At 30.3% G+C, this 19,050-nt stretch overlaps 2 protein-coding genes across 2 annotated transcripts; both read right to left on the bottom strand.

The window, feature by feature from the left end:
- Window positions 1–312: 312 nt before the first annotated feature.
- Window positions 313–4,320, bottom strand: LOC125811459 (aldehyde dehydrogenase family 2 member C4-like). The gene is made up of 9 exons (XM_049490952.1): window positions 4,224–4,320; window positions 3,203–3,345; window positions 2,559–2,942; window positions 1,937–2,026; window positions 1,325–1,498; window positions 1,099–1,236; window positions 867–1,004; window positions 718–779; window positions 313–615 (listed from the first exon to the last, which is right to left on the bottom strand). The coding sequence occupies exons 1-9, from the start codon at window positions 4,318–4,320 to the stop codon at window positions 342–344; spliced, it is 1,500 nt and encodes a 499-aa protein (XP_049346909.1). The 3' UTR covers window positions 313–341.
- Window positions 4,321–6,863: 2,543 nt separating this feature from the next.
- LOC125811455 (aldehyde dehydrogenase 1-like) lies at window positions 6,864–13,096 on the bottom strand. The gene is made up of 9 exons (XM_049490949.1): window positions 12,852–13,096; window positions 11,434–11,576; window positions 8,623–9,006; window positions 8,440–8,529; window positions 8,178–8,351; window positions 7,935–8,072; window positions 7,692–7,829; window positions 7,365–7,426; window positions 6,864–7,260 (listed from the first exon to the last, which is right to left on the bottom strand). The coding sequence occupies exons 1-9, from the start codon at window positions 12,949–12,951 to the stop codon at window positions 6,987–6,989; spliced, it is 1,503 nt and encodes a 500-aa protein (XP_049346906.1). The 5' UTR covers window positions 12,952–13,096; the 3' UTR covers window positions 6,864–6,986.
- Window positions 13,097–19,050: the final 5,954 nt, after the last annotated feature.

The raw sequence follows: 19,050 nt of genomic DNA on the forward strand, positions 1-19,050 counted from the left end.
TTCTTTGCTTTGGTTATCATATTATGTGTTGGTGTTATTATTCTACTCTTCATTATGTTCAGCTTGGGTGCTTCACTAATGTATCTTCCTTTATTATGTTTTACTCTACCTTCACCAGAGAGGGGTAAAGCTGCATACACACTACCCTTCCCAGACTCCACTTGAAAGATCACACTAGGTGCCATATTTCTCGTTTATCTGTAAAGCGATTATGGATAAACGGACAATCATCAGCTGAACTTGTTTTTAAGGTAAATCTTTTATTTATAGAGATTGAATATTCAGCCAAAAGGGAGATATTATGGCAAGTAGTTTTTTTCCCCTCTTGAACTTCTGCATGTTTACAGCCAAGGAGAGTTGTAAATGGGGGTGACTACAGATTTAACTTGAAGAAACTTATGAAGTCCTTCCATTCCTAAATCTCTTTCAAAGCCACTGCATTTGTATCCTCCAAATGGGCAATCCGGATCGAAAGCAAAGTAACAGTTTATCCAGATAACACCAGCTCGAATCGATCTTGAAACTGTGTTAGCAATGTTCAAGTCATTGGTCATAACACCTGCTGCTAGTCCATACTTTGTACAATTAGCTCTCTTGACCACCTCCTCTACAGTCCTGCAATCCGTTACGCGATGAAATACTAACCATATAGAGATACACTGAGAACTTTACTATTTGACAGAAAAGAAAAGATTGCTAATATTGGAATGAACTTACTTGAACTTCATTACTGACAAAACAGGTCCAAATATTTCTTCTTTTGCAATTGTCATTTCATCCTGCCAAATGCATTAACAAGATATGGCATGATTCATATCTGATCGCACGTTCATCAGATGCAACAGTCATAGTTATAGAATGCTTACAGTGACGTCAACGAATATGGTTGGCTTGATGAAATAACCCTTCCTATCCAATGAGTTGCCCCCAGTTAACAATGTTGCCCCCTCCTTCTTGCCATGTTCAATGTATGAAAGTACCTTTTCAAACTGTATTTTGTCAATCTACACCGAAGGTAAACTGTGTGTTAACAGACGCTTGGTAAATGAAGCAAATGATAGCAACAGCAACATGTTAAACAAAATTTCAGATGTATACTTGTGGTCCTTGACGAGTATTTGGATCGAAAGGATCACCAACCACCCATGTTTTTGCCATCTCCACCAATTTCTTGACAAATTTATCGTAAATTCCTTCTTGGATGAAAAGGCGTGATCCAGCCACACAAATTTCTCCCTGATAGGAAACGGAAAGCGAAAAGAACACTATCTCATTGATTCTATTGAGAACATAACAAGAAAAGACAATATAGAATTCAGTTTACCTTGTTGTATACTGCTCCAACAAAAGCAAGTGGTGCAACTTTGTCCACATCTACATCATCAAATACTATAAAAGGCGACTTGCCTCCCAATTCTAGTGAGACAGGTTTCAAATTGCTTGTTGCTGCAGCCTGCATTATTAAACGTCCAACTTCTGTCGACCCCGTGAAACCTATCTGTAATACATGTTATAAACGGTGACATTAGCCATGACAGTATGCTAACTGTTGGAAATAGGTGCTAGTTAGTCTGTTAGCATTGTAAGGATTCCTAACGACTGGTGACTCAAGTCGTGGTTGTTGCAGATCCGCTTCCTCTATAGAGAAACCAATAAGTCTCCTAACTAGTATTTATTGATCGAAATACTACACTAACTTTTGTTGATACCTGTCAGTGTCGGAACAACCTTTGTCCAAAGAGTGTCCATCGACACCCCTTTGCTAGAATATTACACAGTGTAGATAGGTAAATTTCTTGTATGAATATATACTATATGTTGAATCTCGTTGACTTCTTCGTGTGTTTAGTTCTTTATATTTTGACTCGCCTGTAGTGAAAATCCTGGCTACGTCACTCTATCTTTTATAACTTTCATGGACAGTTGGGAATTTTACCTTGTCTACATCCATATGAGAGCTAAGTGCAGCACCAGCAGTAGGTCCAAATCCTGTTACCACATTGACCACTCCATCCGGAATTCCAGCCTGATTCAAGAAAGTATACAACCGATAGAATGATGTCAGTTTGATCAAGTAGTTCATTGTGTAGATGATGTCGGATGGGGCATTTGAGCTACGGGTTCAACTGAATTCAATAATTTTTACATGGAGCATAGATATATACATGAAAAATCACAGAATTTTAACAAACATTAGATTTCAAACCTATTGCTCCATCTGTTTCAATATGTTTGTCTTAAATTTCCTTTTTAGTCCATTTTAAAAAGAATGTCTCTTTCCTAATTTGACAACTCTTTCGTTTCAATATTCCACAAGACATGTTTAAGACCACAAGATCAATAGACATTTTGGTACATTATACATATCTTTAGTTAACAACCACAAATTCAAAAGTCTTCTTTATTTTTTTAATCTAAGTGCCTAGTCAAACTAAGACAAACAAGATTGAAACGGAGGGAGTATTTCTAAAGCACAATGGGTTCAGTGTTAAGAACGTTAAAAAAGTTGAATCTATAAACTTTAAATCCTGGATCCACCTCTGAGTGAAGATGAATACCTGCTTAGCCAAATAAGCATAATAGAGAGCAGAAAGAGGAGTTTGTTCAGCAGGCTTAACGACCACGGTGCAACCAGCAGCTAATGCAGGGGCAACCTTATGCATAAGCAGCGGGCTTGGGAAATTCCAAGGAATAATGAGTCCAACAACACCAATTGGTTCGAGCAATGTGTATCCTTGTAACTCACGTGACATCTTGAGAGTCGTTCCATGAATTTTATCCGCTGCACCAGCATAATAACAGAGAACGTCTGCTACATTAGGTATGTCACCAGTCTTAACAACACTAAACAACTTTCCTGCATCCATTGCATCCAAAGCTGCTATTTCCTCGACATGTTCTAGGATCAAGTCCGCAAACTTCAGCATTATCCTTCTCCTCTCCTGATTAAGCAGTTCCAATATGAACATGAAAGTACATCATTTGAAATTAAGACAAAAACAGTCACAACGTATGACACAAAAATCGTGATCGTTATCCCATCCATTGAACTCTCAGTATCAAGACAAGTTTGGAATGTGAACTTAGCGTAGACTAGTATATATGTTCAGGCAATCATAGGCTAAGGTAATCCATATCGATCACTTGATCATCATTTGATATAGTAGTACTTACTAGTATTTTAGTTGTTACATAAAGTTACCTTGGGTGATAAGCGAGGCCAAGGGCCATTGTCGAAAGCTTCACGTGCAGCTTTGACAGCCAAATCAACGTCGTCTTTGTCACCTTCAGCAACACTTGCAATCACCTCCTCATTTCTTGGATCAATCGTTTCAAACATCTTTCCTGCAGAACAAATTTCCAATATTTTTTTTCAACTTCTACATTTTCGTATCTTATCATGCCTAGTCGAATTTGTTCCTAATTCAGTACAATAAACATCTCTCTTTTATGCTTATAATCCGTTTCAACACTCTATCCAGACACACGAGGGCCAAGGGTGGGTCTCGAGGCCTGATTACAGGTTCACGTGAACCCAATAGCTTTTGTTAGATCAATAAACACTCTCTTCTATATTGAGAAAATCTACCAAGTATCTATAAGTATGTGAACTTGCAATATTAACTAGAAATGGTTGTACGAACACATAAACTTCAAATCCTGAATCCGACTTTACTGTTTATCAACTACTTTTAATCTGCTAAGTCAAACAGGCTCTAAACACCATACATATAGCTCCTGTATACTTTATTAGGATCTTCAAAATCAAAACTTTTCCCCCTTTCATCATAGAGCTTTAATGTAATAGTATATACTTCTTCTGTCCCAATTTATGTGACAGTTCAAATTTCGATATTTAAACTTCTATAAAGACCGTAAATTCAAACATAAAATTTACCTACGCAAAAGATACTATAAATCACAATAATTAACTAAAAGGCGTATAAAGAAATTCTGATCAAAGAAAAACTTGGTTGACCCTCAAAATTCCAACGATCGTGCCACATAAATTGGGATGGAATAGAAAGAATAATATCATTAGGAAGAGGGAACTGAAACAGAGAAATTGTTTCTTATTCCAACTTATGTTACTAGTATAATTCAAAAATGTAGTAGGGTGCATATTAAATACTTCATGTACACGTACAATAACATTTTTGGAGAGTCTGACCAACATCTAGGATAAACAAATAGAGACAAGGTAAAACTGATAAGAATAAAACCTGAAACAGAATCCACAAATTCTCCATTGATGAATAGCTGTGTGAACTTAATCTTTGGAATATTGAAGTTAGATTTTGAACTATCTTTAGACTGCATTATCTTTTTTTTTTTTTTGGTTGCAAAAAAAATTAAGAAAAATTGGCTTGTTATTATTGTGACTTCAATATGAGTGTATATATAGGCATTCAGTGCTACCAAATCAATAGGTTAAAAACTTTTATGTGCTTATTATTTGCACCTAACCAAGTTAATTTGACTCAAGGGTGTGGTTACTTTAAAAAATTTGGAAAATACTGAAAAATAATCTTTTTGAAAACGAAAAAATATTTTTTTAATAAAAATAGGGGAAAACAAGTTCCACTAGTAATAGTTCATACTTATTACAGAGTATGTTTATGTTTATCTATTTTGCACATATCTCATCTTCACTTCCTACCTGTAATCCTATGTTGCTCGGACTCTATAGAAATACCAACGGGTGTGTGTCGGATTCTCACAAAGTAGTAGTGTGTATTTTTAGAGTATTTGACACGGATACGGCATTGAAAGTAGAGAGTCCGAACAACATAGATGTAACCCATCCCCCACCCTCTCACTCTTACCTCTCATTGTATTTGTCTAAATTATATGCAAATGCTTTAAGAATATATAATATTTTTTGGTTACATATTAGACACAAGAAAATAAGTAAGAAACTCATTTATTTTCATGGAAAATATTTTCCTTCGATCCCAACACACCCTAAGAGAAGCACTAATCACATATCAAATACTCCATTTCATCTCATCTGATAGTATTTGATTTGGCGCGAAATTTTACGGACTACAAGCAAAAATATTCCTATGCACTTTGGTTTCGTTAATTAATCATTTATCAATCAAATACTATTAAACTTTTTAAACAGACTGTTAGTTATAGTTCAGTTGATTGTTTACGTGAACTTTCACCTTATCAGTGAGGATCCAATTCCCACCATGTAATCCCCTCTCATTTTCCTTTTTCCTACCTGCAATATATTTTTTTATTTTATTTTTGTAAAGGAATATTTTTTGTGGAAAATAAATTTTTCATGATAGTGGAGTAAGTAACTTTTATGGTACCAAAAAACACATACTACATTTGATTAAAAAATGTCCCTTTTTTTTTTAATATTTCCTTACGATGAATGTGTCATAAATTAAAGTTTCCATTTTTCCTTTATCCTATAATTTTTTTGGTATCAAATTCAGGAAAGCAATTATTAACAGGTAAATAATTGAATGGATAGACACAGATGGTAGTGGAATGATTGAAATGCTTCTATTCTTATTAGAAGTTTTGGTTATGAATAGAGTTATAGGAAAAATTGTTTGCTAGGAAACTACTTTCATATTCGATTTAGAAACATTTTTTTCATTGAGAATTTGACCAACGGTGAATTTCAAACTTGTGGGACCTTATCTATTGCATCTAGTACTTGTATGGCCATAAGTCAAGATAATTAATAATTCACAATAATTTAATTAATCAGGAGTTCCATACAATATAACGAACATCGAAAGGCAAATTAAAAATAGTTGGTCCAACACGCACAGTTTGCTACTCCCTTTGTCTTAATTTATGCAACACTTTTTACTTTTTAATATTCAAACTCCTTAATTTTAATCATGTGATTGAATATAAATCTTTAAATTTTTTGAAATAATACTCATTTACTTATTTGAGAATTACATAAAAAGTAATATAAATCATGATAATTAATAATTTTAAAAGAAAAATTATAGTCATAAAACAATTCACTTGACTCTATATCATCACATAAATTGAGATAGATGAATTATTTATTCTTAACAATCGGATATATTTTAATAAGTTAATACTAATTAGTGCCAAAAATATGTTAATTTTTTATTCAGGCAACAACCACAAGAATAGTCACTCATTGAGTCATGTAATAATTATTATAAAGTTAATTTATTTTGGAAAAAGAAATGAAAAAAAACGAATGAAATTAAAATTTGCCCAAAAATTATATAAGAGGATACTATTTGTATTCAATTATTAAAGTGGAACATGCGATACAAAAATAATGTTGCATTATGAAACAGTCTCTGTGTAATGGAGTGTTGGGTCGGGGCGGGTATAGTTTCTTGTTCTTCAATTTCTATTACTATATATTGTTTTGTGTAGTCCGATTGTAATATTATTTATGTTGTAGTATTGTTCTGCTACTATCTGTTGCTTTGTTACTATATGTTATCTCTTGTATTTCATTATGTCTTTTTCTAGACTATTTTTATCTTGAACTGAGGGTCTATCGAAACCAGCCTCTCTACCTCACCTTTGAAGTAGAGGTAAGATTTATGTATATTGTATCCTCCTCAAATCTCACTTTGTAGAGCTACACCGAGTAGATTTTCAACATCTCCATTTCACTTAATTAATATTATATCATGTCACCTCTCTTGGTAGATTTATGTTGTTGATCATAATATTATGCAATAGAAGATGGTTGTAGAATTCAAAATATGAAAGTTATGAAATTTATTACTCCACATTCAGTAAATTTCTCAATTCATAGGGTTTGAACAAAAATTATTGAATTCTATCGAGCTCGTACTTTAACAAATGTCCCAAATCAAGAACATGTAAATTTTGTCCAACTGAACTTTTTCTATAGCCCAAAATCCAAAGACATCAAACCAACAAGAAAAAATTATTTTCTGGTCATATGGTATAACATGAGAGATACTATGGCATATAGTAAAAATCTTTCTGCAAATTTACAACCAAGGAGAGTTGTAAATAGGAGTGGCTACAGATTTAACTTGAAGATACTTATGAAGTCCTTCCATTCCCAAATCTCTTTCAAAGCCACTGCATTTGTATCCTCCAAATGGGCAATCCGGATCGAAAGCAAAGTAACAGTTTATCCAGATAACACCAGCTCGAATCGATCTTGAAACTGTGTTAGCAATGTTCAAGTCATTGGTCATAACACCTGCTGCTAGTCCATAATTTGTACAGTTAGCTCTCTTGATCACCTCCTCTACCGTCCTGAAATTCATCGAGATATTGATTTTTTAAGTTATATCACGTCAGTGCATAGAACTTAAACTCTGTTTACTCTTTGAAAATGCTAATAACGGAGGTGAACTTACTTGAACTTCATTACTGCCAGTACAGGTCCAAATATTTCTTCTTTTGCAATTGTCATATCATCCTGCCAAAAGCATTATGAAGACGTAAGAGAGACTGAATAGCCGGTGAAATCCTACATGAATAAGGCTAATACTATGACAGACACAATGCACCAGACTACCATCAAGCCTAATCTCGTTGAAATGCAAGCCAACACTCAATTACTTACTAGCCTTCTACCCTAATCTGCGACCTTCATACCCTCTTATCTATGAAGATGTAAGTAATATATTGTATATTTCATCTCAGCATTCAAAATGCAACAATGATAAGTTCAAAATGCTTACTTCAACATCAATAAATATGGTTGGCTCAATGAAATAACCCTTCCTATCCAATGCATTGCCCCCCGTTAGCAATTTTGCACCCTCCCTCTTGCCATATTCAATGTACGAAAGTACTCTCTCATACTGTTTTTTATCAACCTGAATCAGGTAAACAGTGAGTTAGATATAGACACGGTGAAATACATTTGCGATTTTGATAAAGACAAGTAGAAACATCTTAAAAAGAACAGTTCAAATGTATACTTGAGGTCCTTGATGAGAATTTGGATCAAAAGGATCACCAACCACCCATGTTTTCGCCATCTTTTCCAATTTCTTGACAAATTTGTCGTAAATACCTTCTTGGATGAAAAGACGAGATCCAGCAACACAAATTTCTCCCTAGAAAAGAATCGAAAGCAAGGAACGACCCAAATTACCTCACTTGTATGTTTTGAGACATAATAAGAAATGATGAATAATGAAAAATATGGAATTCGATTTTACCTTGTTGTATAGGATTCCAACTAGGGCAAGTGGTGCAACTTTGTCAACATCTACATCATCGAATACTATAAAAGGCGACTTCCCTCCCAATTCTAGCGAGACAGGTTTTAAATTACTTAATGCTGCAGCCTGCATTACTAGACGTCCTACTTCTGTCGAACCTGTGAAGCTTATCTGAATAAAACACACACATTACAAACCGGTATGATTAGCTAAGGCAGTACTCTAACTTTCATTTACAAATATGTCAATTGGGAATCACCTTGTCTACGTCCATATGCGAGCAAAGTGCAGCACCAGCAGTAGAACCAAATCCTGTTACGACATTGATCACCCCATCGGGAACACCTGCCTGTTTTGAAACAGAGAAAACAGAGAATTTCAAGTGTCATATAATTAACTGATCTGGCATGAGAGTTTCGTGTAGATGAGAACGAGATATTACCTGCTTAGCCAATTGAGCATAATAGAGAGCGGAAAGAGGAGTTTGTTCGGCAGGTTTGACAATCATAGTGCAACCAGCTGCTAATGCAGGGGCAACCTTCATAACAAACATCTGAGTTGGGAAATTCCAAGGAATAATGTGTCCGACAACACCAATTGGTTCGAGCAATGTGTATCCTTGTAACTCGCGTGACATTTTGAGAGTCGTTCCATGGATTTTATCGGCTGCACCAGCATAATAGCGAATAACTTCGGCTGCAGCTGGAATGTCCATGTTCTTTACAGGAACAAATAACTTCCCTGCATCCATTGCATCCAATGCTGCTATTTCCTCTGCATTTTCTACCATTAAATCCGCGAATTTCAGCATTATCCTTCTCCTCTCCTGAATGTAACACCAACGGGGCGTAAGACAATGCAAAGTTGAATTCAAGAAGTTGCAAAATCAACTCAATAGTAGGTTAATTGAATCAAAATAAACAAGAATAATGAGTTTAACCATGAAACTGAGCATAACATATTAATTACTAAAAGATTTTCTCAAAGTGAGGCTATATTTTTCAATGTTACTTCTCTTAGATTTATATTACTGCTTCTTTTTCATTTCTCCTTAAGCCGAAAACAACCTACCATCCACTGTAAGGGTAAGATCTGCGTACAGATTACCCTTTCCAGACCCCACATGTAGAATTATATTGGGTGAGCGGTTGTTGTTACGTCTCTTAGACATGACGGTTAGGATTGAGAACTGGGATAGTGCGGAATTTTGCCCATCAATGCTATAATTAATTACAATAACAAAAAAAAAATACTAATGGAAAGTCAAGAAAATAAAGGAGACACAAATTTAACCTGATTCGGTCAATATATAACAAATAGTTAACAGGATTAATCTAAGAAATACATAGACATTTTTGTTGCTATGTACTAAGAAATTCACATTAGTTAAAGGTCATTCCTTTCTTTCATCTTTTTGTAACGTCTGGTGAACTATTTTCAGTCGATTTAAAAAAGAATAACGTTTTTCTTAATTTGAAAACAATCTAATTTAAACTTCCTATATGTTATACCAATACAAACGCTATGACGACCATGAGTTTTGAAAGTCTTGCTACTACACAAATGTTATAGCCAAATTAAGAGCCACAAGTTACAATTTTTTTTTCTTAAATTTCGTGTTTAGTCAAATAAATCATCTTAAATTTAGATGAATGAGAATTATTTTAATTGATTATGATGTTTTCAGGTTCCATCTCTTTATGTCACTATTATGATTTAAACATTATCTTTTTTTAATTGCAATACTGTTGCCTTTATAAAAGATTTTAAATAAAGTCAAAAAATGGAAGGAGAGGGGAAAAAATCTTTCCTTTTAGCGTCAAATCTTTTTCAATTTTCCACCCTACCAACCAATATTGCAGAAAATATTTGCAACTTTTGTCATAATTGTCTGCTTCCCAAAGTTATACTTCACGTTTCAATTTGTTTATCTTTAGACTTGGGACGGAATCAAAGAAAATAATGAAATTTTGTGAATATTATGATTTTAAATTAAAAATACGTAGAATATAGCAAAAAGTCCTTTAATTTTGCTGTTTTAAATATGTTATGCGAAAAGTTGTTATTAAAGATTTGTAAAAAATGAAAAGAAGCATTCTTTTTTAAACGGACAAAAAAGAAAAGTAAAAGAAAACAAATTAAAACGGAGAGAATAATAAGTTTATATTAGTATAATGATGGCTATAACATTTGCCAACTACAATTGATGTTTGGAAAGAATAATATGTACGCAGATTTGGGTCAATAAACACGTATTTCAAAATAAATTTGAAAAAACACAAGAGTAAACAAGCTATATAACATTACCATCATTTATAAAATATCATGTTGTGACTAAATAAAATAAAATAAAATAAGATTCCATTCATTCAGTAGCGTGTGACTAATTATTAATTACCTATAAAAATATTTTACCTTTTAAAAGGTGCTTTTTCACTTTATTGTAGTTGCCATAACAATTAAAAAGACAATTGTCACAATTGGACAATAGAATGAATTTTGAAATTTATTACTAATATTTTCCATTTTTGTAATATGGTCTAAGTCAACTTGCACACAACTTGATTTTAACATATTAGGTATGTTGTACCTTTAGAAACATATGAATGTCAAAAGATACATTAGGTACAAGTGCGGATCTAGGGGAACCAAAAGGTATTTATTCGAATCTTTTGGTAAAACAATTATACTGTGTATATATTTAGATTTTAAATTTTTTAAACACGAGATTAGAAATAAACTAATTTAAAATTCAGCTTGATATTTTTAACTTTAAATTTCAAGCATTATATTTTTACTTTTTAAACCTCATTAATGAAATTCTTGAATCCGCCGCTAAATTTAGGTATGTTTGTACCTTTGAAACAAATTTGTCAACAGAAGTGTTCTACAAAACTACTTAATGGATGGTCAAACTTTTGACATATACCTATTTACCTTTTGTAAATTATGATTCTAAACAAGAACATTTTTATAATTTATAATCACACAAATATTATGAAATATTCGAAAATTCATAATTTTAAATATTTCATAATAATTGTGTGACTATAAATTATGTTTATTACAGATAATGCAATTAGATATTTCCATATATAAAATGTGTCATTTTAAAAAAAATAGATTAATAAAAAAATAATAATATCAACAAAGTAAAAAAAAGTACAAATTTCAAGGAACTTCATTAATTTATTCATTTAAACTTTATAACGAACTATATTATATAAATTAAAACGAATAAAACACAGTTTACCGAGGGGGATAAGCGAGGCCAAGGGCCATTGTCGAAAGCTTCACGGGCGGCTTTGACAGCCAAATCAACATCCTCCTTGTCACCTTCACTAATTCTTGCAATAACCTCCTCATTTCTTGGATCTATCGTTTCAAACGTATTTCCTGTATTTAACGTAATATAATTAAATTTTTCACGAAAAAATAAAAATATAAAGATATCAAAAAATTTAATATCTATTATATTTTTTATCTCATATATATAACATTTTTTCTTTTTAGTTCATTTTAAAAATAAATAACACAAATTTCTTTATTTAGCAAATGTCTAAACTAGATCTCACTTATTGAGCAAAAAAAAAAAAATCAAACAAAAATATGTGGCTTTCTAAATATGCACATGACACAAAATGCCAAAAAAATATCTATAGAGTCCACCACTCAATCACTACAACAACTACAAAATTATTTTAGGAAGGATTGTAATTGTCGCACATGGTGCAACCCACGAGGGGATGTGCTTCTCTCTCCGGTTCATTTTACTTGTCACGAAATAAATCTAAGAAAGGTAAAATTGTTCATTTGATTATTCTCGATAAAAATAATATTTTATATACAATCATTTCTTATATATATATATATATATTGGGTAATTTATCAAAGAAAAATATTTATAAAAACTTTCATTATTTTATTTATTATTTTTTACGTGTCTCAATTTATGTAGCATAATTTGAATTTGAAAATCAAACAATATAATTTTAACCGTAAATTCATATTAAATTTTTTTAAAATTAATTATTTTTACATACTTAAAAACTATGTAAAAGATACTATAAATTATAATTTTGATAATTCAAAATATTTTAAAATATATATTACAAAAATTATTTGAATTCCAAACCTATCACATATATTCATACAAGAAAAAAAGGAATGGTTTGTATTGATTATTGACCAACCTCTAAAATTTTTTCCTATTTTATCTCGAGATAAGATAGTACTAAATTTGATTTGTGTTTACGAACCCCAAAAGATTTTTCCTACTTTATCCGGAGAAATAAGATCGTACTAAATTTCTATCTCGAAACTATCTATGCTCGTCAAGCATAACAAATGGACCCTAACAGAGATTGGATTTGAAGCTGCTGCAAACAGATTCATTGATCCAATTTCACAAACAGATTCAGTGTAATTTTTTTAAAAAAGGTATAATTACTTAACCTGAAACGGAGTCAATTAAATCACCATTAATGGCGGCGACAGAGAAATTCTACACACAATCGCACAAAAACGAACAGATTTGATTCAAAAAGCATTTTATAGAAACATTCAAAACTCGAATCTGCAACATATAACTGATTTTCTTTGATTTTATTGATTCATTCACGGAATTAAACAGAAGAAAATAGAAATTAGAAAGGTATAAATCTATCAAACCTGAAACGGAATCGACGAATTCACCATTGATGAACAGCTTTGTGAACTTAATTTTCGGAATTTGAAATTGAGTTTCTGAATTCCCATTCGATTCCGCCATTTTTTTTCACTTTAAATTTTTTGCTTCTGTTACTGTTGCGTTGCCCTGTGTCTTATGGAACTGGAATAGAAATAACACATGCTTACATACAGCCTATTTATAGGCTGGAAGTCAGCCGGAGTCTTTTTCTTGTGAGGGGCAGTTACATAAATAATCTTAAATAATAGAGTGAATTTTAGGTTTAGCAAACGTAAAAATCATATTTGTATGCTATAGCTATAGTTTGTATAATTGCGCTCCATAACAAATTTCATGTTAGTTATGGCTATTAATCTGTATATTTCGGTATATATATACATAAAAAAATATGTATGTGGGTCTATTTGTATATTTCGATGTACAAATGGGTCCTGCATTTGTATATTTTGCTATACAAATCGGTTTTGCATTTGTATATTTCGGTATACAAATGGGTCATGCATTTGTATATTTCAGTATACAAATGAGTCATACATTTGTATATTTCAGTATACAAATGGGATGATAAAAAACATGGAATGTTTGTTGCAAATAAAACATCGAATTAATGTAATCTAATTCAACTTTAAAAATTAGTCAAATTGACTTTAAAAAATGCACATGACAATAAACGTGGACGGAGGGAGTAAATTATTTTTGATATATTTCTGACTCAAATAAAATAACTATATATAATATAAAAGAATTAATTATATATATATATAAGTTAAAAGTCAAACTTATATGCATGAGAAAATGTGAAAATTTGAATTTTCAATTTTATCTATTGACAAATATATGTATTTTTAGTTTGACTTGTTCACTTTTTAATATAATACGTCAATATTCTTGCTTGCTTATTCACTTTTTGGAACAGATGAACTTGTATTGAAAGATAGATAGCAACTTACAATTACTGAAAGTTGTAGTAAAGCTTAAAAAAATATATAAAAAAAACAAGAACGGAGGGAGGTTCCAGACTACTACAAAGCTAAGAAATTAAAAGACAACTCATTCCTGCCCTCTTTGATTGTATCTCTTCTGCTTATATAGATAGGTATTAGGCTGGAGAGCTCTTTGCACCACTACTTGCTGGAAACGGTACTAGCACAGGTGGTCCTTGCTTGGCATTTGGGGCCACATATTTAGGGGGCTGTTTACCCCTGCTGCTGCGGCATAGTGCTCCTCTGTGGTCTTGTGGATTTGTTACACTTTTCTACATATCAAATAAAATTGGGGGTCACTTGAATATTTGCTTATTTACTTATAATTGTATTGCTTATTCATATTTTTACACAACAAAAAAAATGGGTCCACTTAAATATTGTCCATTTTACTTGCAATTGTGATTCGGTTTATATTTGTAATTGATTCCATTTGTTTTATGTACCTCTTAAATTATAAATGTGAGTATTTTATTATAATATTTATATTAATTTATATATAGTAATAAATTTTAAAAAATAATGTAAAATAAGTAATTAATGTTGAAGATCAACTATGAAAAAGATAAAAAAAATCTCGATATGCTAATTATGTAATTTTATGTAAATATTAGTTATGAAAATTTAATTATTTATGTATTACTTATTATTTATATTTTGCGCGTTTCATTATTTAAAAAAATTATAGTAAATAAGTACTATTTAATTAAATGTAGCAAATATATCTGATGATTTAAATTTAAACTTTTGATTTAATTGTCCAAAATTCTATCATATTTTATAATACGTTTGCTTATTATTTCTCGATCTTTTATCCACAATTTCCTTTTGATTTCTAGTGTTAATGTTAGATAGTTACTATCACTATTAAGCCTACGTTCTTGTGGTCCTTACAAACTTAATCTTTCCCTAAGATTCATTATTTATTCGATTGAACTTGTTGATTTTGTGTTAATAGTAATTTGTTCTAAAAATTATCACTCATAGATTTTGTTTTCCTTGCATTTCAATTTTTAAAAAATGAAAGATAGAATATTTTTTATTCAGTTAAGGATGTGTTATAGTTCCACATCTCAACAAACAAGCAATAGACCCAATTAAGGAAGCCTTAAATTAACTCTAAAAATAGTATAACGACTTAAATAAATAAAAAAGTTAAATGAACCTCCTTTTACCTCTCTACTTCCTTCCACCCTTATCGTTGACAAGTGATCGGAAGGAGATGATTAATTCAATTAAAAAAAATATTAGACTAAATATATAATATTAAAATTATTTTTTATATATGTAATAAAGCTGAAATTCTTTTGACTTCTTTGGGTATTTTCTAAAAAAATATTCTAAATTCTTTTATTAAAAAAAATTGATTTCGCCATCGAATATGCCAATGCAATTAAGATAATTTACAACTTAATTTTAAAAGTTATCTGAGGAGGTTGATTGATTATGCAGGGCCAAGAGATTTTAATAATGGTACTAAACACCAAAATGTGTCAACACACATTCAAGACATGGCCCGTCCTTGTCATTTTCATAAATTTGATTTAGACAAAAAAATAATAACAATAATTCAAATTTTATCGGGGTTTCATGTTGCGTACAGTATATTAGATCGGAAATTTTAAAAAAGTACAGAAGAGAACTCATGGATATATTGCGATACATAAGTTATGTATCAAATACATAGATAAATCAGATTCATACTGATTTATGTTTGAAATAATTGGGGTTTTGTAACAACAATACCGTTTGTACCCACATTATACACAAACAAAGTTATATGATAGAGCCTAGAGGTGGAGTGATGTATCCAGATGTTAAGAGAGAGAAGGAAATAAGGAATTTTTATAATTAATTCAAATGATAGGAATTTTTATAGATTATATTATTTTAAGCCGTGTTATTATGTAATTAAAAAAAAATGGAAAATAGAAAGCGAAATAGAAAAAGGCTATACAGAAATGTATGATGAAATCAAATTATGGAGTAACATTAATTAGATATTAATTGGAAACTACTTTTTGAATTCATTAGTTATTGGAGTTATATAGTAATAAACTATGCTATCAAAGTGGTGAAAATGATGATATTGATGTAACCTTAAAAAAAGAATTAAATTACATAATCTTCATGAAAAAAATTGGGATATTAATGAAATATATGGAGGTGCAAAAAGCCAAAAAGATTATTATATATGAATATTATCCCAAAAAGAATTTTCGAGATCCTAATTCTTAACTATATATGTGAGTAGGGGTGTTCACGGGTTGGTTTGGATCGATTATTGATCAAAATCAAAACTAAACCAACAGGGGCGGCTCAACATAATTTGTGGCCTAAAGCGAAATTTTTATTAATTAGAGGCCTAAAATCTATATAAATTTTATCTATATCTATTTATTTTTCTAAATTTCTAGACGTAAATTACTACTTAATATCTTTTATATAAATGATTTTTCAAACACTTTTTTTTTAATTATTAGTTTTAAGTAAGATTTTATCAATTCAACATTGAAAAACATCCTTTTATTAAGACAATTATTATATGAATTATTAACACAATTTTATAAGTAATAAGTTGATAAACTTTAAAGATAACAGTTAGAATCATAGAATTTGATTCAAAAAGTTGATAACTTGGTATACCTACTTTAATATGAAAATTAACAAATAAATTTAAAAAAAGAATTTGTAATGCACTTTGTTCAACACTTTTCGACTATTGATTCATATTTTTGAGAGTGTATTACTCTAACTATCAAAGATTTGAAGAAATAGAGTGCAAAAAGAGTTACAAAGGATAAATAATGTGAATGTTAAGGAAGAAAATGTAAGAATCCAAATCAATGTTTCCTTAATTTCTTCTATTTGAATGGGGTTAAGATACATAATTTTTTATTTATAAAAATTTGAGGCCCCCAATGCCTAAAATTTTATAGGCAAGAGCCGGCCCTACAAACCAACTTAATCAGTTTTAATAGAATAAAAATAAATATTCATTAAATGGGTTTAATAGTATTTCCTAATTATTAATTGCAATACTTCATCGAGTTATTCGGTGCCACCTTATCTTGAAAGTATCAAAAAATACCCCTTCATCAAAAAATTATACTATTTAACTAGGTTGAAATTTTAATTATGTGTGCGCGTACGCAGGCGCATATATATATATATATATATATATATATATATATATATATGTTGACTCTTCTTATATTATTTTTTTACGTATAGCTACTTTTTGATATTTTAATAAGTACACCCCAAAAATAAGAACGCTCAATAAATTTTTTGACTCCACCACACCCATATCGTATCTCATTATAGGTGTAAAATGAGTGATTGGTATAGGTTTGCATTAAATTATTGTTCTATTTCTTCTGACTTATTTCATTTTATTGATTTTAAAATAGTAAATGAAGTAGTCTTACATCAATTAAATATTTAATCAAATGCTATCTCTCCACAAGCAATACAGTTGCTTAAAAGGATATATTAGCATTTTAAGTTCCTCAAATATTAATATATTTTGATTTTGATTTTTGTGATTACGGATTGTTTTAGACGATTTTTAGCGTGTTGTTGGTAGTCACCGCTAATTTTTAAGTTTATTGATCTATTAGTGGAACTAAATAAAAATAATATGTTTAGAGTAGCTGCTAACCACATTCCACATGATTAAAACAATTAAAATGTAAAATAATACTAGTTGTAAGTTGTAACTAAATAAGAATGGAGAAGACAACAAGAAAACAACGAAATTATGTCATAATATATTCTTGTCATCATCTAATTGTTTTTTTTTTAAGATGAAAATAAATTAGAATAGGTTTTTGCCCCAATCTCTGTCTATATACTATACTTCTCATAGGCTTATTAATTTTTTAAATAAATTACAAATTGCAAATTAACTATTCAATTCAAAGTAATAATTTCAATTTGTTTTTTTATTTTCACTTGGTGTCCTATATTAGAGGACCAGTAAATTTGGATACATTTCGAAAAATTTCACATTGTGAATTAAAGTAAATCTTAATAAAAGCGACTACGCACCTAATAAGACTCATTCAAATCTAAATCATTGAAATATAAATAAAAAATATTTATAATTTTATCGTAACACTCATTCGTTTACAATAAAGGCCTAATATCTTAAATAAATTAAAATTTTAAACTTATAAATTTCATATTCTAACTTCCTTTTATATTGGATTTTAGTCTTATTTGTCAAAGTCGGTTTTCTTTCATTATATGAGTACGTAACAATTCATTAGACATTAATTTGTCTGTTTTACTTCTCAATCACATTACCTTTACTAGCTTGTTTTGTTGTGTATATTACAAAAAATTGACCCTTAATATTACTTTGTTTGGTTGGTTAATAAAATAAGAAAATAAAAAAAGAGAAGTTGGAAAGAGTACTATTCATCATATGGAGAAAAATTTAGAAGGAAAAGGTTATTTGATTTTTTAATAAACCGAATATAGGACGTTGTGATAGAATGGACAAATCTTTTTGTTGTTTTAAGTTTGAATTCTGAAAAAAACGCTTTCATGCCTATTAATATTTAGTAGACCCCAATACTAATATCAAAATGTGTCACACACACATTCAAGTCATGGCCCGCCCGTCCTTGTCATTTTCATAAATTTGATTTAGAAAAAAAAATAATAACAATAATTCAAATTTTATCGGGTTTTCATGTTGCATACAGTATATTGGATCGGAATTTTAAAAAAAAGTACAGAAGAGAACTCATGGATATATTGCGATACATAAGTTATATATCAGACATATAAGTTATGTATCAAAAACATAGATAAATTAGATTCATACTGAATTATGTTTGAAATAATTGGGGTTTTGTAACAACAATAACATTAGTACCAGATACATTATACACAAACAAAATTATATGATAGAGCCTAGAGGTGAAGTGATGTATCCAGATGTTAAGAGAGAGAAGAAAAAAAGAATTTTTGTAATCAATTCAAATGATAGGGATTTTTAGAGATTATATTATTTTAAATCGTGTTATTACGTAATTTTAAAAAAAATAGAAGAAGAAAATATAGAAAGCGAAATAGAAAAAGGCTATACAGAAATGTATAATGAAATCAAATTATGGAGTAACATTAATTAGATATTAATTGGAAACTACTTTTTGAATTCATTAGTTATTGGAATTATATAAAC

Source organism: Solanum verrucosum, unplaced genomic scaffold (genome assembly GCF_900185275.1).
Source record: "Solanum verrucosum unplaced genomic scaffold, falcon-dt-bn FXZP01000238.1, whole genome shotgun sequence".
Lineage (NCBI taxonomy): Eukaryota > Viridiplantae > Streptophyta > Magnoliopsida > Solanales > Solanaceae > Solanum > Solanum verrucosum.

What these genes read in the sequence shown, in the direction of transcription:
- LOC125811459 (XM_049490952.1), bottom strand. Translation starts at nt 4,320, where the DNA reads ATGCAGTCTAAAGATAGTTCAAAATCTAACTTCAATATTCCAAAGATT. An exon ending in ATGCTTATTTGGCTAAGCAG is followed by an intron (nt 2,027 to 2,558) that starts GTATTCATCTTC and finishes TTCTTGAATCAG; the next exon opens with GCTGGAATTCCGGATGGAGT. An exon ending in TTGTCAGTAATGAAGTTCAA is followed by an intron (nt 616 to 717) that starts GTAAGTTCATTC and finishes AACGGATTGCAG; the next exon opens with GACTGTAGAGGAGGTGGTCA.
- LOC125811455 (XM_049490949.1), bottom strand. Translation starts at nt 12,951, where the DNA reads ATGGCGGAATCGAATGGGAATTCAGAAACTCAATTTCAAATTCCGAAA. An exon ending in ATGCTCAATTGGCTAAGCAG is followed by an intron (nt 8,530 to 8,622) that starts GTAATATCTCGT and finishes GTTTCAAAACAG; the next exon opens with GCAGGTGTTCCCGATGGGGT. An exon ending in CCATATTTATTGATGTTGAA is followed by an intron (nt 7,427 to 7,691) that starts GTAAGCATTTTG and finishes TGCTTTTGGCAG; the next exon opens with GATGATATGACAATTGCAAA.